General features: G+C 47.6%; 1 protein-coding gene across 2 annotated transcripts in view; it reads left to right on the top strand.

Moving 5' to 3' along the window:
* SSH2 (slingshot protein phosphatase 2) overlaps positions 1-23933 on the top strand; it is an 878905-nt gene that overhangs the window by 221727 nt on the left and 633245 nt on the right. Inside the window, exon 2 of one of the 2 annotated variants that reach the window (XM_069615247.1) lies at positions 23676-23750. The exons of the other annotated variant lie outside the window; for it this stretch is intronic. Coding sequence (XP_069471348.1) covers positions 23676-23750 — 75 coding nt within the window. The remainder of the gene's footprint in view (positions 1-23675; positions 23751-23933) is intronic. 2 annotated transcript variants of the gene reach the window in all.

Below are 23933 nucleotides of genomic sequence, written 5' to 3'. Positions count from 1 at the left end.
AGAAACTTGTACCAAAATATAGGCCATCTTTATCAGATCCAGAGTATTTATCTAAACATCCCTCCCCTGAAAGTCTAGTGGTTCAAGCTGCAACCTCGACTAGGCAACTAGGCAATCAGCTTACCCATCAATACCACCAGACAGGGATGATAAAAATGATGATGATGAAAAAGTTGATGCTTGAGCCCGGAAAGTTTTTTCTTCGGGCAGCATGGCCCTTAAATCTACTAATGACACTTGCACATTAGCAAGATTTACATATACCCTTTGGGACTGCCTATCATCAGCGGCTGAACGCATCCCAGAAGGTGAGGAATGGGATGGTTTCTTGGCTATAGTAAAAGATGGTAAAGAGGTTATGGAGGAATGCCTTCAGGACTGGACACTGCGGATAGTGTAAGCACGGCCATGACATCTAGCACGGTCCTGCGCAGATTTGCATGGCTAAGGAAATCTGGCTTTGCACCTGATGTGCATTCCTCTTTTGGAAAAGGGAGGGGGCAGGCCAACAGAGAAAACACTTTCGTGGTGGAAAAGGGAGAGGTGCTAGATTAGCCACAGCAGCGGCTAATACCTCCTCAGCCACTGCTGCAGCCGCTGCAAAGCCACTTTGAGGTCTTCACCTACAAAACACCGGTGGGAGGCAGAATCACTCGGTATCTGGACGAATGGCGGGGAAATACGTCAGATGCCTGGGCACTAGAGATAGTGACCCAGGGTTACTATCTTCCTTTTCATAAAAGACCTCAAGATCATCCACCGGGAGCCAACTCTGTAAAAATTCCAAACCCGCTCCTTGTGCAGGAGATTTAAACCCTGCTAGAGAAAAGTGCAATAGAACATGTAACTGTAGCGTAGAGGAACAAGGTTTGGTACTCCCCTTATTTTCTCATCCCCAAGAAGGACGGAGGATTGAGACCCATCTTGAACTTGAGAAGCTTGAACAAGTTCCTCAGGAAGGACAAGTTCAAGATGGTGACCCTTTCTCAGATCCTTCAGGCTCTTCAGCTTCTGGACTGCCTGGTTTCATTGAACCTTCAAGATTTTTACTTTCATGTGCCAATCCATCTCAAGCTCAGAATGTACCTGAGGTTCGCAATTGGTGGTTCTCGTTATCAGTTTCAGGTTCTACCATTTGGGCTGACCTCCGCCCCGAGGGTTTTCACCAAACTGATGGCAGTGGTGGCAGCGAGTATCAGAAGGGGGATTCACGTCTACCCTTATCTGGACGATTGGCTAATCAGGGCGAGTTCACCCGAACGAGCCCAGGAACATCTGACCTTGACCTACCACTTCTTACACAGTCTGGGCTTCTCCCTCAATTACAAAAAGTCACAAATGATTCCAAGCCAAAAACTCCAATTCATCAGAGCAATCCTGGACACTTCCTCGGGGAAAGCCTCGCCTCTTGAGGAGAGAGCTCACCACATTCTGCAGATGGTAATGAAGTTTTAAAATGCCCAACATCTACCGGCATTCGACTTTCTAAGGTTGCTAGGCCTCATGGCATCCTGCATTTTTCTGGTGCCAGAGGCCAGATTGAGGATGAGATCCCTTCAATGGGCCCTCAGGACTCAATGGTCCCAGTTTTTGGCGGTGATGTCAGATCTTCTGCAAGTCTCGACCAAAGTGACATAAGATCTCCTATGGTGGGCTTGTTGCAAGGAGAATATCCTGAAGGGGGAACCTTTTTGGCAACCATGGCAACCAGATAACGGTAGTGACGGACGCCTCACTCATGGGGTGGGGAGGCCACACCAACGATCTGACAATCAGCAGTCGTTGGTCTCCATCGGAGTCCAAACTACACATCAACCTTTTGGAGCTGAGGGCAATCCGAATGTCCTGATAATGACAAACAATACACTGGCCATGTACTACTGCATCAAAAGTGGAGGCATATGATCACTTCTACTGTGCAGAGAGGCAATGCAGCTCTGGTTCTGGGCAATGCAAGAAGAAATATCTCTATCAACAGTTCACCTAGCCGGAGAGCTGAACACGGCGGTGGACGCTCTGAGCAGGCAGAGCACAGTCTCCCACGAATGGGAACTAGCTCAGGAAGTCCTTCAAGAGATCTTCGCCCTTTGGGGAACCCCTCAAGTGGATCAGTTTGCGACCGGTGCTAACTGGAAGTGCGAACTGTACTGCTCAGGGGAATTTCCCCGAAGAGGAGCTCTACGGGACGCGTTCGTAGTGGACTGGGTATTTCCACTCCTTTACACGTTTCCTCCTGTCCCTGTGATTCCTCAAGTAATCAGGAGGTTGAGAAAGTCCAGGAAAACCATGATCCTAATTGGGCCAGGAGGACGTGGTACCCGGACCTTCTGGACATGTCCATCTGCCCTCCAATACATCTTCCACAAAGAGAGGATCTTCTCTTGCAGGAGGAAGGTCAGGTTCTCCATCCAGAGGTCAAGACACTCAACGTTCACGCATGGTTTCTGAGAGGCTGAGGTATAAGGATTGGGACCTCTCGGATGACGTAATGGAGATTTTGCTTTCAGCCAGAAGGCCAGCAACAAAATCCCTCTACCAGTGTCGTTGGAATAAGTTCAGTAACTGGTGCAGGCATAAGAATGTGGATCCATTTCTTTGTAATACTCCAACAGTACTTTCTTTTCTCTTACGTTTAGCCAATTTGGGGCTCCAAGTTTGTACTATAAAAGGATATTTAGCAGCGCTATCTATTTTTAAGCGCTCCTCAGAAGAAGCGTCTTATTTTAAAATGCCTTTAGTCATTCAATTCTGGAAAGGGCTGACACATGTATACCCTCCAACACCTTTTCAGGTGCCCATCTGGGATTTAAATCTAGTCTTCAAATTTCTCAGGTGTGCCCCTTTCAAACCTTTACATTCTTGCCCATTAAGACTTCTCACTCTTAGAACAATTCTGTTGGGGGCTATAACATCAGCCCGCAGGGTTAGTTGCAGGCATTGTCTTGTAAGCCTCCTCACACCATTTTCCATAGGGACAAGGTTTTTCTAAAAGTCAAACCATCTTTCTTGTTTAAAATAGTTTCTGGTTTTCATCTGTCACAAAAAATGATCTTACCTTCTTTTTTATCCTCCGACTCACGCTAGTAAGGAAGAGGAAAGGTTGCATAGACTGGACCCAAAAAGGGCTCTCAGTTTGTACATTTCCAGATTGGCTTATCTTCAACAATTTGACCAACGATTTGTTGGATATACTGGGCACAAATTGGGGCTTGCAGTGTCTAAACAAACTCTATCCAGATGGATAATTCTAGCAATCTCTGAATGCTATAAATTAGCTGGGAAAGAGCCTCCAGATGGATTAAGGGCTCATTCAACCAGAGGCATGGCAAATTCCACGGCTCTTCATAGGGGTGTCCCGGTGCAGGATATTTGTGCTGCGGCCACCTGGTCGTCAATACACACCTTTGAAAAGCATTACTGCTTGGACTCTACTTCATATCAAGGAGGACTATTTTCAAAAGCTGTCCTTCATTCAGTCCATAATTAAAATGTGTAGTACTCCCACCTCCAAAATTACCACAGCTATGGCAGTCTATCATTAGATGAGGAATACGTGGGAGGACACAATCCATACGAAGAACAAGTTACTTACCAACTGTAACATTCTTTCGATTGAATGTTCCTCCCACGTATTCTTCATCGACTCTCCCACCCTACCCCTCCGTACAGTTTACGCCCGTTGCACGCTAACTTCCTTAAGAGCCTGAGGACTTTAAACCTGATCAGCTGATGCGACCATGAACATCGTAAAAACAGAACTGAGGTAACGGGCGCTGCTCGAGCCCTTTATACAGCGGATGACGTCGACGCTCGACAGCAGCTCTCGAGGGACTTTGACTCTGCTGCCTCGAACACAGTGCCCCCTGGTGAAACATTTTTCTGAAGCAGCGGAGCTGGGATACGAATATCATAAGATGAGGAATACGTGGGAGTAACATCCAATCGAAAGAACAAACGTTACAGTTGGTAAGTAACTTGTTCTTCTCTGTTTGAGCATAAAGAACGCTTTAAAGCTTTAATGTATGAAGCCCTTTAATATTCATTTTTTCTTTTTAACATCAACTTTATGGTATGAACGACACGTGGGGTATGTACTTGCTTCAGAATTATTGATTTATTTATCTTTCCATGTTTCATTCACACTTTGATGTAATGCAGTGCGCATAGTGTCCAGCCCTGAAGCGGGACTAAGCTCCGAAATGCACTGGCAAATACTGTTGGGACACATCTCTGTAGATGCACACTGCCTTTTATACAATTAGTTATTGGGGAAACTTTTTACTAAAAGTATCATGGACTATCATTTCTGAAACCTTATGAATATTATATGAACAATCAGCAAACAGCTGCAACTTATTTAAAGGGCATAGCGTGCGAGTACCATTGACTAGGGATCCTTTCCTAGTTCTTCTTTTGTGGCTCAAAAAGATTGTTACCTTACCAGAGATTTACGCTAAAAATCAACATGAGATTGTGACCACATTTTCATCTGTGGAGGATAGCTCGGGGACAACGTGCTCATCTTGGAAGCAAGACGACGCAGAGCAACGCTGGTTTGTATCCCTGGTCCGCGCTTAGAAACCTCTTATTAAGAGCTTTATAAAAAAATAATTATGGGTGTAAGTAGGACAACTTGGAACAAGCTCTAAAATGAAAACAACAACATCCTCATGATCAACTGCTGAAATGCCCACCTGAGCGTTTAAAAATGATAATGTCCTTCTTTTACCTTACTGCCTGCGTAACAAATATTGTGATGAAACTAACAGTTTACAAGAAGACACTGGTGTCTCTTATATCAGCAACCACCACTGTTTGTGTATTCACAAAGAACAATATAAGCAATATCGTAACCTATGCGAAGCGTGTCCCAGAAATGGTTAAATGATAACGTTTTCAGGGTTCGAAATTAAGTTTCGATAAGCAGGATATAAAGCCAGCTCATGGGTGTCGGCATCACCCTTTAGGCAGGAGCTGCTGATAATTGAACCAAGAGATGCTACTTTAACTATTTGCCTGCTATGAATGATCCATTGTGTTTAAACGTGTATTAGATGCGTTCCAATGTTTCTTCATTAACCTTATGAATTCCTGAAAGTTAATTTCACATAAGCAAGTTTGTAAGGCACCAGTTGTCCTGGGGAGCAAACGTAGCTCCTGGTAGCTGATGGTTTCAAGCTAACCAGGCTATTAGCGTAGAAGCAGGAGCTAAACAGCTCCCAGCAATTATGAACCCTGCATCTTGTCACAAAGAAAGGGCATACTTGCTGTTTAAATTCTAATAATTGTAACAAAAGTCCAAATTTCGGTTGTATACCATTCTACATCTGAAAAAGACATTAAACTATGCGATAATGCCATGTGATACCAGAGGGTTAATTTACTGGATGAAATGCCCTCATAGTAACCTTATTGGGCCAAATGCCAAGGCTTGCCAAAATACGTTGGCATGGACATTAACCTGCCACAGATATCACGCTTTTTGCCAATAAAGCTGGAATTGAAAGAAAGATCAGCTTTCCATCTACTACTATATTGCCATCCGCAACATGGAATAGTTGGCAATCAATATACTGAAATGGGAGAGTACATTTTTACTAATTGGAAGTGTCAATCTGTGATAAAAATCCATGATATGATATGATATAATAGTTTATTTGTATAGCGCCTATACACAATGTGTTTCAAAGCACTTCAAAGCAAGGGAGGGAACAAGGGAAAATACAATGACATTCTTACAGGCCATGAACAGTAAAGATGTGAGATTAACTATCGTACTCGGCCTGACGACATTTCAGATAGTGCAAGAGCTAAGACATAGATAAGGAAGTGGGGGGAGTGGGAAGGAAATGGAAACAGACAGGCGACTACTGTACTAGGCCTGACGACATTTCTTGTAGAGCCGGAGAAAAACAAGAGGTGAGGGAGAGGAGTGCAGAAAGGTAGGGGAGGAACAAAACAAGCGACTATCATACTAGACCGGACGACATTTCAGATAGTGCAGCGGGGGGGTGGGGCAGAAAAAACCATTAAGGGGAGGGACAAGGAGGCAGATGAAGTTGCTATCATACTAGGTACAGGGACAATTCTGATAGAGTAAGTGCATAAAAGAAAGTAAGGGGAGGAGAAAGGAAAATAGAGAAGGGAAAGGAGGAGAGAACAGATAGTTAGCAGTCAAAAGAGTGGAGAAGCAAGAGGGGAGAGTGAATACAATTGCAGAAGTCAGTAGTAACACATAATGTTGAAAGCCAGGCTACAAGATGATGATGGGAACAGCATGATTCAGGGCCACCATGAGTACAAGATGCAAAGGAAGTCCAGCATGAGAGTTGAGAAAGGGTGACGCTCCGTGAATGAATGGAGTCCATAAAAGTCAAATCCAGCATTGGCCACAAGACAGTAATGGTGAAGCCAGAATTTCACAGGACAGACTCCTGCAGAAGTAGGCTTGAGGGGGGGATGGGGCAGCAGGGTAGAAGAGTCAAGCAAAACAGGCAACGCCTGTGTGCAAGAAGGGGGGGGGCACAAGGGAACATCACGGGGGGACCAAAGGGGGTGGGGATAGCCTGTGGGGACAGAGGGAGTAACACATGTTGGTGCATGCCTGGTTTCCTTACCAGTGAGCCTTACCGATCTACACAATAATTGCTCACTTAGAGAAAACGAACCAGACCGAGTTGGGCAATAACCTCAGTGATTCGTTCACAGTAAGCCTTGCAAGGCCTCTTATTGCAGCCACTGAGTTCAATGGAGGGTACGACATTTCTGGGAGCTATTTGGCTACTGGTTCTAGTCTAGGACAGTCTGGCTAGCTTGAAAGCAACAGCTAGCAGGAGCTATATTTGAGAATGTGAATAAAGAAGTAGGACATATGTACTAAATATTTAAACAGAATGAATCACACATAGTGAGCACACATTTGAAGTGTGCATCTTACGTTGAAGTTAAACTCGCAATGTGCTGCATACTCACTGCAGGTTCTCCAGCGGTTGCCTGCCACCCAGGAGCTGGGTTTAGCTCCGGCTGATTGATTCTGAAATGTGTACCCTGCCAGTGTATCACTGCATTTTCTTCATGATGAGAAGAGAAGGTGGGCCGGATTGGGTGGGTGGAATTCTTGAATACGATTGAAAAACGTTCCTATTCCTACGTCCCGTCCCCTTTCCTCCATACAAAAAAAAATACTGCTGAGTTTATTTGATAATGTATCTTCACAAATCCGTAGCTCACTAAAAGAGGAAAGTACAAACAGATCAACATTTATTTTTGCAATCTAAACAAAAGTTTGCACGCGTTTCACTGAAAGCATTTCGCAACGTCCTCAAACATCGTTAGTAGGATTAGCCAAGGAAACTTAGAGCTACGAAATTTACCAGGTTACTCACCATAGTGACCACCTTACTCCTAGTCCATAGTCCCCTTTTCTTCATACTTGTGGGACATCTCTCCGTCCTGTGGGACGGGACCGGAGGGGACATCTCTCCGTCCTGTGGGATGGGACCGGAGCACTTTGTAAAAAGCATCCAAATTTTTCCAAAAATGTGTCCTTCCTCTCTTTCCTGCGCGGGGTCCGGCATGCGGCCGTATCCCCGCCCACCTTGTCTCCGCCCCGCGCATCGCCCCTCAGTCCTTTTCTCCGCTCGATCGGGGCCGGACGCACTTGCATCCTCGGAAGATTTTCTTCCCTGTTTTCCTCTCTGGCTCTCGCTAGCGTTCGTCTTCTAGTCTGTCTGTCTTTTAAATTAGACTTTCCAGACTGTTCTTCGTGTCATCGTCGCTTCGCGAGGGCGGATCCCCATCCTCTTTGTTTAGAGTGTTTGGGTCCGGTAACACCGTTGGGACTCCTGTTTTTACTGTGACTCCCTTTCGGTCCGGGCTCTTCAACGTCGGTTGGAACGGTGGGAGGAGGTGTTCCGACGCACTCCCCCATCTCATTTTCAGGCGTTCATCAACGAGAAGAAGAAACGCCCGGTAAGTTCTTTACTTTTCAGAGCACCCCGGCCGCGGGATACCTTCCCGGGTTCCTCTCGAGCCGGGAGGGGCGTTGATCGCTCTGTCACCGGGGTTCGCCCTGAGGTGCCTGTCGGGCCTAATAATTCTACCAGAGTTTTCTCTGAGGGTCTCTGTAAGGGGCCTGTGTACACCAGAGTAACTTCAGAGGCCCCTCCTGTGGGGGCTGTGTGTGGACCCAGTTCTGCTGAGTCACAGGGTACCGGAGCTTGCTCTGAGGCCTCTCTTTCGGCTTCCCTCAAAAACAAGACCGGGGTGCGCCCCGAGGCCTTGGCTGGGCTTGTGTTTACCGAACGGATGTTCGAGGCCCGTGCCGATAAGGCTATTACCGGGCCTAGGCCCGAGGTCCCTCGTACAGAGGCTAAGGCTACCAACAGTTCTGAGGGGCCGGGCAGGGCCCTGTCGGTGAAAGCGGATTCTCACCGTTCCCGCTCTTGTGGTGGTACCAGATCTGTTGAGCGGGCAAAGAAGCAAGGTTCTTCTTTTACCGGCAGTGCCGAGGTCCTTCCTTCGAAGGCTCAGTTGGCGGTTGGTATGTCGCAGAAACATTCCAGGCCTCATAGTACCGGCTCTGCCGAGGTTCCTTATGTTAAGGCTAAAATTAAGACCCCTGATCCATCGACTGGTACCCCTGCCTCACCTCCTCACGTGCTGCAGTTCCCCTCAGATGAAGACAAAATGGCGGCCGTTCACGCCACGACCACGGCGGCCATTTTAGGTACTACCACTACGCCATCGGCCCCTGGTGTACGGTTTGGTCCTTTGGGTGAACCTAAGGTCACTTGTGAGTATCCTTACCGGCCCGTTTATGATTGGAACGCCCGGATGCCTCTTCCGCACAATGTTTCGTTGCCTGCAGGGGCGGCCCCTTTGATGTATGTGGATACGTCGGCGGAGGGCCCGGCGTGGCACCCTTCTCCGTTACGTCCCTGGATTTGTCCACCTCGAGAGGCCTCCTCAGGTTCCGAAGCAATCTCCTGAGGATGCTTTTTTCGGTAAATTTGAAGTGCATATGCGCACCGACCCCATGAGGGAGTATTTCAAAGTGCTTTTAAAGGAAATTTGTCCACCCGCGCCCCCGGCTCCACCCGTTCCTCTGGTGGTTCCGCCGGCGCCTCCTTTGCCCGTGGTGCCTGCCCCTGCTCTTCTGCCTTTGCCACTGATGTCCCCAGTGGACAAGGCAGTGCCTGACACGGTTCAGCAGGATCCTGACCTGTCAGATGACCCTCAAGGCGAGCAGGACAACAAGGACCTTCCCCGCTCTGTTAGAGCTTTTCATGACCGGGTACTGGACATGATGAATTTCTTAGATGTTCCGGTTCCCGAGGCACCTGCTCCACAGGAGGGCGTGCTTTCTGGGGCGTTCACCCTGAATCCTTTGGAGCGTACCGGCCTTTTCCTGCAGAAGGATGTTTGGCCGAGGTCCGAAGAGTCTGGGAGAAGCCACACTCAGGACTTTTTGTCAATAAAAAGATTGGCGCGAGGTACAGGCTGCACTCTTCGGAGGAAGTGGCCTTGTCCTCTTGTCCGCCTCCCTCCTCCACAGTGGTGGCTGCGGCCACGTTGCAGTCCAGACCTGCAGCATCCTCTTCCGCGACGGCTACTCAGGTCTTGGGAAAGGAGGACAAGCTCCTGGACTCCATAGGGAGGAAAATCTTTGCCAATTCGGCCTTGCAGCTCAGGCAGGCCAATGCCGAATTGATTTTGTCGGGAGCTAACATGCGGATGTGGAAAGGTCTGTCGGAGTTTGAGGAGCACATTCCGGTCGAGAAGTTGGAAGACTTCAGAGGTGGCCTTTCCGATGCCAGGGTCTTGGCCCAGGATCTCCTGGAGGTTGCGGCTCATCACGTAGACACCTCGGCTCGGGGCATGATGCTCGGGGGGTTGATACCTCGAGGCAAGCGTGGTTGCATGCCACTAAGTTTTCGAAGGAAGTGAAAGACAAAGTATTAGACCTTCGATTCGATGGTAAGGAGCTTTTTCCTTCTTCTACTGATGTAGAGCTCACCAAAACCAAGGATAGCACTCAGACGGCTAAATCATTGTCTGTTCTGGTTAAAGCTCCTTTCAAACCTCACAGACCGTTATCGCAGAGTCGACCTTCTTCTGGTTTCAGGGGCTTCCTCGACCGCAAATCGCGCATGGGGGAAATACTCCCGCGGGGAATAACCGCCGTAGACAACAGCGTACGCGGTATTTCTCCCGCTCCTCAGCCTCTTCATCAGGTTCAGGTGGCACCGCCACCGATAAACCTGCCAAATGAGGGTTTTCCGTGCTCGCACGAGACCCCGGTGGGAGGGCGCATTGCGTCTCATTGGGAGGCGTGGCAGACCATTACAGAAGACAGATGGTACCCCCTACCCCACCCCTCAACCCTCCTTTTCAGCCGTTGGGCTCGCCCTCCCTCAACGCTGAGGTTCAGAAACTCCTGGACCTCAGGGCTGTGGAACCCGTTCCCTTTGGGGAGCGAGGGGAGGGCTTCTACTCCCGGCTGTTACGGTGCCCAAACCCAACCAGGCTGGCCTGCGCACCATCCTAGACCTTTCCCAGTTCAACCTCTTTCTACCCCAAGAGAAATTCAAGATGATCACGCCCAGCCAGATGCGCTCCTCTTTGCAGATGGGCGACTGGCTCAGCGTAGTGGATCTTCAGGACGTGTACATGCATATCCTGATTTGGGCTCCACACAGGAGGTACCTCCGTTTCTCTTTGGGAGAAGAGCACTTCCAGTTTCGGATGCTTCCTTTTGGCCTCAGCTCGGCGCCGCGTGTCTTCACGAAGATGATGTCGGTGATTGCGGCCTAACTTCGTCTTCAGGGTATCCATGTGTATCCTTATTTGGACGATTGGCTTTTACGCAGCTCTTGTCCGCTGGCGGCAGTGGGCAACCTCCAGTCTCTCCTTCAGCTCCTGTTCCATCTTGGGCTGTTGGTGAATTGGTGGAAATCCTCCATGACGGTCTCTCAGGACCTGATTTTTCTGGGTTTTCGTTGGAACACGGTCGACTGCAGAGTATACCTGACCGGGGACAGAATGGCGGATCTGTTGGCCACGTGTCAGATGTTTGCGCAGTCGGAGAGCATGTCGGCCTGGTGGTTCCAGAGGCTTCTGGGCCTCATGGCCTCGTGTGTGCTGGCTCTTCCTCTTGCTCATCTCAAAATGAGACGGACCCAGATGGCCCTTCGGAATTCATGGCATCAGGCAGTGGACCCAGACTCCATGCGGATAATGATTCCGGATTCCATGAGAGTGGACCTGGACTGGTGGTCATCTCTCAGCAATCTGTCTGGGGGCGCGGGGTTTCAGGACCTGGTCCCTATGGTGACGATCACGACAGACTCCTCCCTCCTCGGGTGGGGTGCGACGTCAGATCTCCTTCAAGTCTTGGACCTCTGGTCGCCTCAGGACAAGCTCCTGCACATAAATCATTTGGAGCTTCTGGCGATTTTCTTGGCGCTCAGGGCGTTCAGACCGGTCATTGTCAACAAAGTGGTCCGCATAAGAACGGACAATGTGGTGTCAATGTATTACATCAACAAGTAGGGGGGAACGAAGTCTCCCTCCCTCATGGACCTGTCCATCCAGATTTGGGAGTGGGCCTTGCTTCATGGTGTCTGGCTGCTTGCAGTGCACATCCCGGGCCAGCTGAATGTCACAGCAGATGCCCTCAGCCGGCGGACAGTGGTTGGCTATGAGTGGGAGTTGAAGGCAGAGGTCCTTTCAGGGATTTTCTCACGCTGGGGCACACCGCAGGTGGACCTCTTCGCGACGGCGGCGAACAAGAAGCTTCCTCTGTATGCCTCCAGAGCGGGGCTGGGAGCCTCCTCTCTGGGGGATGCTCTAGAGATTCCATGGCACAACATGAGAGCTTACGCCTTCCCGCCTCTGCCTCTAGTTCAATGGGCAATTTGGAAGTTGAAGAACTCAGTGAACTGTTCTCTTCTACTGATAGCCCCGTGGTGGTCGGCCAGGTTTTGGTTCTCAGAACTCCAACACCTGTCGGTTTATCCGCCGATCAGGTTACCGGTAACTCCCGATCTTCTCCACCAGGGAGAGCAGCAGCTGTGGCACCCCTCCCCACAATCTCTCAGCTTGGCGGCATGGTGCCTGAGTTCAGGTCTTTAGAGCATCTGAATTTGTCTGCGGATAACATGCGTATTATCCAGGCAGCCAGAAAACCCTCGACCAGATCTCAGTACAAGAGTAAATGGCTCAGGTTCTGTCATTGGTGTCTAGAGAAGAAATTGGATCCAAGGGGGGCTACGGTTGACACAGTGTTGTCCTTCGTGTCCTCCCTAGCAGAGTCAGGGGTTCATGTTCTGTCATGCAGGACTTACCTTTCAGCGGTCTCTGCTTATCTTTCTACGGATCAGTGTTCGTATTCTCTGACTAACCCAGTGGTAAAGAGGCATTTCGCTGGTTTAACACGCCTTTACCCTCCAGTTCGTAATCCGCACCCGCCATGGGGCCTGAATGTTGTCCTGACGGCGCTGTGCCATAAACCCTTTGAGCCAATGGCTACTGTGGACCACAAGTACTTGTCTTGGAAAGTGTCCTTTTTGGTCGCCGTCACATCGGCAAGGAGAGTGAGTGAGCTGCAGGCATTGCCGGTGGAGCATCCTTTCTTGGTCTTTCATAAGGACAAGGTAGTCCTTCGAACTAATCCAGCTTTTCTGCCGAAGGTAGTGACCGAATTCCATTTGAATCAATCTATCTCCTTACCAGTCTTTTTTCCGAACCCCGCCTCTGAGGCGGAGAGGGTTCTAAACTGTCTTGATGTCCGAAGAGCTCTTAAGTTCTACCTGGATAGGACTTCCGAGCTTAGAAGTTCTTCTCAGCTTTTTGTGACTTTCGGCAACCCTCAAGGCAAGCAGGCGTCTAAGGCAACTATTTCTAGGTGTATTGCCGCCTGCATCATGGAGTCTTTCACTGTCCAAAAGCTGAAACCTCCTAAAGGTATTCATGCACACCTGGTGCGGGGCAAGGCAGCTGCGGTTGCTTTTCAGAAGTATGTTCCCTGGGAGTCCATCGCTAGGGCAGCTACTTGGGCCTCTCCATCTGCTTTCTGTAAGCATTACTGCCTCGATATGAGTTCTAGAGCTGATGCCCAGTTTGGTCAGGCTGTGCAGAAGAACCTTTTCCAGTAAGGGGTATTTCCATCTACCCGTAGTTCCTGTAAGGAGTGCTTGGGTATCTCCCACAAGTATGGAGGAAAGGGGACGGGACGTAGGAGTATTACCGGGTTACTCACCGTAGTGACCACCTTACTCCTAGTCCATAGTCCCCTTTCCTCCATACGCACGCCCGCCGTCCCCTCTAATAAGGGTCCTCTGTTATTGGTAATGGGTCTCTGACCTGGCAAAGAAAAGTACTGAGGGGCGATGCGCGGGGCGGAGCCAAGGTGGGCGGGGTTACGGCCGCGTGCCGGGCCCCGCGCAGGAAAGAGAGGAAGGACACTTTTGGAAAAATTTGGATGCTTTTTACAAAGTGCTCCGGTCCCGTCCCACAGGACGGAGAGATGTCCCCTCCGGTCCCGTCCCACAGGACGGAGAGATGTCCCACAAGTATGAAGAAAAGGGGACTATGGACTAGGAGTAAGGTGGTCACTATGGTGAGTAACCTGGTAAATTTCGTAGCTCTAAGTTTCCTTGGCTAATCCTACTAACGATGTTTGAGGACGTTGCGAAATGCTTTCAGTGAAACGCGTGCAAACTTTTGTTTAGATTGCAAAAATAAATGTTGATCTGTTTGTACTTTCCTCTTTTAGTGAGCTACGGATTTGTGAAGATACATTATCAAATAAACTCAGCAGTATTTTATTTTTTTTTGCAAATCTGATTTCATTAATTTTTCAAATAACATAGAAAGGTACAAACAAGTCGAAAGGTGTTTGCCTTCAGCACATTTTTCAAACACAGTATCTTTCAACTGTTCTTACATCTTCCCTCCCTAACCACTTGCAGCCATCACTGTTCATAAGAGATCCAACTTGGGGTAGTAGCTCCAACTTAGAGAGGTCGAAATCGCTTACGTAGATTTCCATGTGCGTACTGATCTCCTTTTTGTCTTGTTCAGAACCGAGCAAGCCAACAGAGTCCAGCTGTACGCCTATTTCCTGACCCAAAACTGTTCCAAATTGCTGGCATTCGCCCACAATGTCTGCACTTCCACCATGAAAAGCAGCAGTGATCCTTTTCATATGGGAAATATCCTTAGCTGTGTCCGGCCACTCCTTCAAGCTCGGGAGTTCCCTTCTTTTCCAATGTCTTGCGAGGCATGCCCCAGCAGCTAGCAGCAAAAGCGGAGTCCTATGCCGCAGAGAGTGCCATTGTCCCTCTTGTTTGTTCAGACCAAAAAGCACTAACATAGGGTCCAACGCCTCTTCCCTTCCTCCCATGTCTTTAATCCATCCCAGGACCTCGGCTCAATACACCTGGACTTTAGGGCATCTCCACCGCATATGCCACTAATCCACTCTATCCCTGCATCCATGCCAGCACAGGGGGCTCACTGTGGGGAACATCTTGGAGAGGCGTACCGGGTCGTATTGCCATCGATACAGTAACTTCACCCCATGGAGTTTATACTGACAGGCTACGGATGTTTTGAATGTCCACGTACACATGAACTGCCAAAGATGTGCATTGAAGTACAGGCCCCTTTCCCACCTCTGCCGGAGTGCCTCCACTGCTTCCGCCTGTGTTTCTAAGAGAAATCTATTAAGCAACAAAATGAGAACTTTAATCTCTGTGTGTCCAGCTTGCACCTTCTCTACAGGTTTGAGGTCTGTTTGGCTCTTCTCTCCAGTGTTCTGCTGTAAGGACCCCTTTCAACCGGAGGTAGAGGAGTACCAACAGCCCCCGAGACCTAGGCTGACCTCCAACTCCTGCAGCCCAATGAACTGCTTCCATAGTTGCCCAGTCCTGGATAGACCAGCCTCAAACCACTTCTGGTATGTATCTGGTTCGGGAATTTCATCCCGTACCGGGGGTGAGCGGCAAATGTGACTCATCTGGGAGGGCCATGTGGTAATTCCTCGCCCTCCAATGCCCTTGTCCCAAACCTCCCAATAAACCTCTAGAAATGGGTGTTCTCTGATTCGCCTCAAGAGCCGCCTCCTTGGAACCCAGAGCCACTTCCCCACCGTGGCCGGGTGCATGTGGTAGTTTTCAAGGTAGACCCACTGTTTATCCGGGTCATCCCACAGATGTGGTACATTTGCCCTCATTTGGCCCTGCTCTAACTATGGTAACCCCCAGTTACTGTATGCTCTCTGGTTGGATTTCCATTCCCAAGGGCCAGAGAGGCTCTATATCCCTCCGGTCATCCTCCGCAAAGGGGAACATGACCAACTTTTCCCTGTTCACCTTGAAGCCCGAGAAGGTCATGTACTCTTTCAATTATTTATAGGGCCGCCGGGGTTGAGCTCATTGGGTTTACTAGGTGCCGCATAACATCGTCTGCATATACCCCTACCTTGAATTCCCTCTCCCCCACCTTGATTCCTTCTATTTGGCTGGTCTTCTGCAGTTGTTCGGACAGCGGTTCCATTGCTAATGTAAATGTGAGTGTCGAGAGGGGGCATCCCTGCCGTGTGCCCCTCGTTAGTTTCAGGGGCCTCAACAGCCCCCCATTAGCTGCTACGCATGCAGTCAGGGCTGTGTAAAGCGACTATATTCCTTTCAGGACAATTTCTCCAAACCCATATTTATGCATGACTCTGTAGAAGAAGCCCCAGTCATTCTGGTCGAACACTTTCTCAGCGTGTAGGGCGACCAGTACCCAGATTGCCTTCCTCCCTCGCCACGATCTCCATCAAGTGGAGCGTTATGCGCACTGTGTCGGCTGTCTTCCCCGGATGAACCCTACTTAGTCCGAGTGGACCAAATGTGGCATAAACCCCTCCATCCTTGTGGCCAGCACTCCAGTGAAGATTTTGATGTCCACATTGAGAAGGGATATGGGGCGATATGATTTACAGGAATTGGGGTCCCTCCCAGCCTTGATTATAACCGTTACGAGTGCACTACAAAAAGACTGGGGTGCCCTACCCGAGGTCAGGATGTGGTTGAAAAGCCTGGCCATGTGCCGTGCTAGAGTGCCTGAGAACGCCTTGTAAAACAGTGCTGTGTATCCATCGTCACCAGGGTCCTTCCCCAGTTTTAGCCCACTAATCGCCCTGAGCACCTCCTCCTAGGTAATTGGTGTCTCCAGGTCATCGCCTTCACTGTCACTTAGGGTCGGCAGGTGCATACCCCCAAGATTCCTCTCCCGCGCTCCGTCCTCAACCTCTGTTTCTTCCAGGTACAACTGTTCATAGAAAGAGGCGTATTCCTGCAAGATTTCTCTTGTGGCAGACCGCAGTCACCCACCGGTCAGCTCTCTGTCCCCTTAGCTTAGCCGGCAACAGTACGTCCGCTTTATCACCTTTCTCATAATATTGCTGTCTGAAAGACTGCAGACCTAAATCCACCTTTCCCTCCTCTACTTCCTTACTCCCTCCGTTTTTCCCTCGCTATTTGTAGTTTTTCCTCATCCTTCATCTCCCTGCCCATCTCCCGGGCTTCCAATTCCTGCATATCCAACCTGAGCTCCTCTACTCACCCTTTTCTTGGTGGCTCCTAGTCGTATCAGGAGACCTCTCTCCATGTGACCTTGCCTGCCTCCCAAACCGTCCCGAGTTCAACCTCCCCATTGTCATTGAGGCTGAAATATTCCCCAATCGCTGCTTTCATTTCCTCAGCAAAGACAGTATCTTTTAATACCATATCATTGCAGCGCCAGAGGCATTCTCTTGTTCTGAGGCCCCTCAATGAGGTGCCCATGGTAACCATGTCGTGGTCGGACCAGCTAATGGGGGGTTAGTTTGCTTGTTATGACCCTTTGCCAGTGTAGGTGTCGTATGAACCAATAGTCTATTCTTGTTCTTGACCTGTGGGATGGGGAGAAAAAGGTATATACCCTGGCTGCGGGGTGGAGCTCTCTCCACACATTGACCAGGCTCTGGCCATTAAAATATCTCAGTAAGCCCTCCCCATGCTGTGCTCCCACTTGCCCCCGGCTGGCCCACACCACCACTGTGATCCATACATCCATCGGCCCACATGTTAAAATCCCCTCCTAGTAGTAATAGACTCACTGCTCGGCTGAGTATTTCACCCATGACCTTTTGAAAGAACTGGAACTGATCTGTGTTGGGGCAATATACTGTAGCTAGGGTCACCTGTACTCCCTTCAGAGTGCTAGAGACCGCAAAAGCTCTCCCATCCGCCTTCCTCCACCTGTGGTTGTCCCAGCCTAATTGTACGTCCCAGGATGGTGCCCCCGCCACCCTTCTTATAGGTCCCGAGGTCCAGAGGGAGAGGGGCTGCTGTTACTCACTGGCTGCTCCTCCGTTTACCGTCTCTTCCAAACGCACCTGGACTGCTGGATCGATCCGGGCTGGAAGGAGCCCCTCTCCCAGCCCCGCTTCTTCTGGGAGCTCCGGGAGTCCTCACCATTGGTTCCAGGCAGGCCTCCCGACCAGCCGGGGGACCACCGATCTCGGGAGCGTCCTTCTCACTGTGTGGGTGGTCTCCTCACGTCCTTTTTGGCTGATCCTGTCTTCCCGCAGCTCTGTCTGCTCCGACAGAGCCAGGCCCTCCTCACACCTGCAGGGGATCGGGATCCGCTATGCTAGGCGACTTCCCCTACTTGCGTGACCTCCAAAAGGCCTGGGGGCGTCTGCCGCACTGTGTGGGTGCGGATGGCCCGGGCTGTACAGGCCCTTATCTTTGCACCCTTTCCTGCTGCTCCGAGCCGCCCGCAGCTCTGCCTTCACCATCGGATTCAGTACACTGCGGCACCCGAACGGGAGGGGGGTAGGGAAGTCAGGTTGAGTTCCCCCCTCTGTATGTCCTTAGACAACCCCTAGTTTTGCTTCTCTAGGGATCGTGGGGGGTAGGGGGGACCATCTTGTTTCGCGCCCCTGGTGTTCTCCTATTTTTCTTTTTTCATTTAAAAATGTCTTTATTCTTTTTTTGTTTTTTTTCATTTTTTTTTCAACTGCAGTTGTAGATTTCAAGAATGTATAATATGTCCTGTGTTGCTTCGTGCAATGCCACCACGGCTGTGAAGAGTCCATGCATAACTTCGTTTTGACACGTTACGTTTTCTAAACAGACATTTTCCAATTGGATTAATGGGGTTTTCTGGCTAACGCTAAGCGCAACCGAAATGTATTCTCTATTGTTTACTGTGCGATAGCTTGCATTACAATATTGAATATACATATATATAATGGTGTTTGCTGCCTATAGCGTGGTCACCATCACAGGCTTCTGCTTTGAAATCCCAAATCATCCTCAAATGTCATGAAGCACGCTGCGCTGTTGAAACCCTATGTGTAACAGCTCTGAAGACACAAGTGTCGCTATGTCCATAGAACATAATAGCAAGCAGTGTGAAGAGGCGTTCCACGGACAACATGAGCACCTAAGCTCCCCTAAGGTGACAAAAGATGTGTTGTTGGCCCCCAATAAATTACAACAAATGGTTAACTATTGCCATCATTATACCAAATTTCCCGGTCTATGACAGGCGCTTCCCTCCGTAAACTGGAGTGTCTTATTCAGACGAAACCAACGATAGTTAGCACTGGATGCTGAAAATAAAAACGACTGCATTTTTAAAAAATTCAGACTTGGAGACCTCTCTAACCATTTATATAAAAAAAATAATAACCTCAAAATCTTGTGCATGACATTGCTCTTCTTGACTTCTATTTCCACAGTGCCAATGTCATTGCTCTTCTTGACTTCTATTTCCACAGTGCCAATGTCATTGCTCTTCTTGACTTCTACTTCCACAGTGCCAATGTCATTGCTCTTCTTGACTTCTATTTCCACAGTGCCAATGTCATTGCTCTTCTTGACTTCTATTTCCACAGTGCCAATGTCATTGCTCTTTTTGACTTCTATGTCCACACTGTCAAATGTTTAAAATAATTACTAACAAAAGTGTTTTTAACATCATTTTCAAAATGAATACTAGTCCGGCACTCGATCTCTCCACATTGGTGAATTATATGTTCATGTTTATAACCTGGCAATTATGGCAACTTTATGGAGTGTCCATGCCTTTTTGCTGAGCATAAGAGAGGACCGCTACTCATGGAAGAGCCAGTGCTCTCCTGAGCATAGACAGAAACAAATGAAATCAGCTGAGAGCAGAGAGACTGGACTTTGAGTGGACATACGAACACCACATTGCAACCATTTTCTCCCACTCTCCTCTAGTTATAAGACACCTCATTCATCTCCTCCCTATTTTCTCCTAAATTAATTCTAGTAATTGTGGCGCCTCTGTTGGACTTTGTTGGACTAATATAAGAAGAGCGATCCGGTGATGCCAGGTCTGAAGGTGGGATGCCTTCGCATTTTAGGTTTAAGAAGTGTGAGGAAAAGATTGGGGGTGGGGGGACTGGCTGTTTCTGGATGCAAAGGGACGGCTCATCGGTGCCCATCTCGCTTTTACAGAGGGAGGTCTGCTTTTTTGTAGCCTGCTGAACACACAGGATTGTTTCTACTGTAAACTGATGAGGAGCCGGGCCATAGAGTGACTGGCATTTCTGTGATCTGCAGCTGTCTAAAGCTTGTTTTGCAAGCACGCAGGAGTCCAGGAAGCTTCCTTTCGGGAATGCTTCAAAGAAAGCGGTGCTGTTTGCATTGGATCTCCCTTTTCCTGCCTGGGATATAATGAATAATGTCGCCTCTTAGGTGCAGTGATGTATCCGGTGTAATCCCTATTATTATCGATATTCACAATACATTTTGTCTGGAAGCCACACAAGGCTAGTCTTTTTCTTTCTTCATTTATATGTAAACTTCCTTTATGTTGATGGTGTGTGTGTATTCACCATCAACGTAATTCCCGTTTTACTGACTGAAGTTTTTACTGGTCCTTGTTCTTTTTTAAATCGTTTTTTTAGTCTACATTAAAGCTGTTGCTAGAAACTTAGGTTAGTTTTATTATCAATTTTGGAGTGAGCAACTGCTTGTTTTGATGTCCTACTGTATTTTAAAACTACGTCACCCTAATCATAACTTCCGCTCTCAGCTCTGACCTCAACCAAATTCATATATGTGGCCATGTGCAACAATCCTTTGTGGTGTACTTTCCTTATATTGGGCCACCTATCGCTTTCCATCGTCCGTAGTCTAATGAAACATCCTTTGTGATATGTAAACGTTTCTAGCAGAAATGCTTCTTTCTTAAATAAATACAAATCATAGTTCAGCCTTACATTTCCTGTGCTTCCATAGTTTCATATGAACTTGTCTTTTATATTTTCCAACCAGTTCCATGCAAGAGCATCAAATCAAGTCTTATAAGTTAGAAGTTAGTGTTTCATCAGTCCTTTCCAGTACTTTACTTGGGAGTTATCGACCAATTCTAATATTTTGTCAGGATAACCAGCGTGAGGCACCTCTGCTTTTTAAACTTTCACCTCTTCATACTCCGAAGGACCCCATAACTGTTAGCCCTGATTTCGACAGATCATGTTCCATTTTGGAGTAATCAAAACTGTTCATCAACCTACACACTTTAGTTAAACACAACTCACAACTTTTGGCAAGTCATAAAAAGTACGAAAAACTTTTATCCCGTACCGGATGAGTTTTCCCCTAACTGAAGTGCCAAAAATAGATTCCATTTGCAGGAACCATGTTAAAAATAATTAAATATTATATACACACTCTGCACATCACATTAACGTGGATCCCTATATATCCATGCCTTATCACTATGGAAGATGCCCTGCATTTTGGTAGGAAAGTGAAGGTTGTAGAAGTGTCCTTACAGTGAACTTGCTTGAACTCTACGAGAGGGTGCACAGCTCGGTCCCTTAAAGGACAGACCTGTCATTTTGTATCATTTTTATTTTTTCGTCCACCAAAAGTAGGTTCAGTTTGGTAAAACTGGAAAAATGTCTTGCCTCTTGAAGTCCTGAGCAGAACACTGTCACTATAATGGAGTGAAGTAGAGCATAGTGTGACTACTTTCACACTTGGACATTGGCCACATTTTATAAGTGTGAAGTCGTTAGTCTGAACTGACATACTAGTAGCTTGCTCCATTGGTAGCTCTCCCTGTCCTGGATAACATTAAGTGGAATGCCACCATAACAGCCCCCAGGCCATTGTCCAGCGCAACCCAACAGTGGGGCCATACTGCTACTTCAGTGAACCTTCTCCTAGTACACATGCTTACCTTTAGCCTAGATACGCTGAACCCACGGCCCACCCATATATCATTGCCTCACCCACAGCTACCAATTGCCTGCTTCTGAAGGGATCAACTCTACCTCAGAGCCACCCAGGCATATCCAAACCCCAGTGCCACATATGATCCAGGCACCCACCATCATGCCATAGCGGAAATCCAGTTTTGGTCACCCTCTGTTCCAGACTATCATTTCTGGGTGCAATAATGATCTTTCACCTGACTCCGCCTTCCTCTTAAGGATCATTACTGCTAACCTAGTCTGTTCAAACGCTTATGAATACATTCTAAGATGCACTTCTGATTGCATCAATGTATAAGAGTTGGAATGCCCCTTTGCGCTAGTCCTTCAGCTGATTGTGTTACGATGTTCTCTAATTTGCTCACTGAGTATCTATCTACACTCTGCAGCCGATGTGAAAACAGACTTGGTATCCTGGAGTAGAAAGATCACCAGATTAGGCCTTCTATTTGGGTAGAGTATTAAGGCAGAGCTGCTGATGCTAAAACAGAGTTGTTAAATTGTTTCACACAATCTATGTGGCACAATGTCACATATTGTCAACAGACGCTAATGAAGGAAGCAACGACTAGACTGGTAGTTCATAGCACACAGGAATGAGGAAATACTTTTGTTCATATGCTGCAGAAAAATATATTGGGTAGGGGGATCCGATGCAAGAGCTATCCAACAAATTATCCTGATGTATACAGTGATAGGATCTTGGCTGGATTATTCCAACACAATGTATACGTGGTGTGCGAACACATACCGCCACAGAGAAGAGGACCACGTGTGCCATCTCTTATTTAGTCTGCAGCACTATAACCACATTGTAAACACATCTGAATCATTCCATTTGCAGCCTATTCTGGTAATGTTGCAGTTAAAGATCTTTCAGAGTATACACGACCCTGGATGGCTGTGCCCTAATTTTACCACTTCTAGGCCTTTCATCCTTCCAACCAGTCCAGTGCCTGTCCTTGATATCCTCTCGCTCTGCACAATTAGATACAGTCTATTTACAGACAAATGGAGGCAGATCAATCATCACACGCCCAAAGTTCAGCCCAAACTCTCTTCATTTCACCTAGGACTTGATGTAGACTTCTTGAGATGTTTCAGTGCTTTTAAGGTAGACATTCCATGCAGTCTCTGAGTCCAGCATATCCTAATCTGCTTTTGCACTAAATGTATTTTCCTTTTCTCAGCGTTTGATACCTGTCCTTCCGGTGTTCAGCATGACCGTTCAGATGCCTAAGCCCACGGATCCAGCGTGTTTCTTATCCCAAAGCAGTGTTTTGTAACATTATGAGCGTTCATGAAGGATCTAACAGACATGCTTCTTAAACTGTTTGACATTCTCGCTTCCTTTTATTCTCTTTATTCAATTTTCCTAGAAGCCTCTTGAAGAGATGTTTATAACTTAGCTCTTTTGGCCAGTCTTGCGTCTTTGTAATGCTGTATTTAACCGGCATTTGTGTTGCCCAACTCAATGGTATTCGTTTACTTCACTGTGGAAGGCTGTAAAACTGCGTTGGCTCATTTCATATTGAGCCAATGATCAGGTACATGCATCTCTGCAGTGGTTGCTGAAGCCACTGATAAAGGCTCGTTTGAGCCATTACCAGGATTATAGGGGAAGCTCTTAACTGAGTATTCGCTATTGTTAATAGTTGAAGTTACTTCTAAGTCACTGTGGTTTTAACATCCGAGAACCACTCGTTTGATTCTAAATCCATATTCGGCAGATTCATTGAAGGTAACATGGGAACTCCCTCCACTTGTACACTATAATTGACAAATGGCTTTAATGAAAGTTTCGGCTTTCATGGAAAAACACCTTTAATCAATCAAGATTGTCAATTATTTTTAAACTATTGCATCAGTTGCTTTTGAGTGTCAAAACCTATTGGACAATAAAAAACATAAAATCAATAAGCCATTCCTGCATTTCTTCAAACATTACAGTGATAGTTATTTAACATTCCTTAGACCAGCAATGAATGAGATATATTCTGTTAATTCCTGTGATTGCCTAATTGTGTAGAGGTTTGTACTAGAGTATGTTCAGTGGCATGGAGTGTTGCTTTCATGTCAACCCTTGTCTCTTTACTACCTAACTAAACACTGTCACTTCTTCATCCCTTGCTTATTCTCCACTCTTTCTCTTGATAGCTGGCACTTAAGTCCGTTGATTTTTGCCAGGGCCTGAGATTACCGCTGCTTAACTCGCGATGCATCAATCCCTTTGCTTTGTTAAACTTTCGCTGGTAACTGGCTCTCTTCTACCTTCCTCTGTGTCTTCCTTGGTTGGCTTTCTTTCACCACTTCTTTCACGAGATGCTCGTGGCTCGAGCCAGGTCCATGGTCCATTCAAATGTTGTTCTTTGCGTTGCAGAATTCTCAGTTGGACGAAAGTGACCCCGAGGTCTTCTCTCAGAAGGACGAACCTGTTCCCATAAATGTGACCATTGTACGTAGGTATATGCTCTGCATGCTTCTACAATGTTTAGTCTATAGAAGTGTGAACTGTATTTGCTCAAGGAAGAACTGTTGTGGGTTGTAGATTATAAGGCAATGATTTGATGACATTCATTTTGCTGGTCAGATTTTTCTAGACCTTCTCCCTGCATCTCCCTTGTCTACTTGCAATTAA

The sequence above is a fragment of the Ambystoma mexicanum genome, chromosome 9, assembly GCF_040938575.1.
Source record: "Ambystoma mexicanum isolate Mex_15411 chromosome 9, UKY_AmexF1_1, whole genome shotgun sequence".
NCBI classification, from domain to species: Eukaryota; Metazoa; Chordata; class Amphibia; order Caudata; family Ambystomatidae; genus Ambystoma; species Ambystoma mexicanum.
This window is presented reverse-complemented; position numbering and strand designations above follow the sequence as displayed.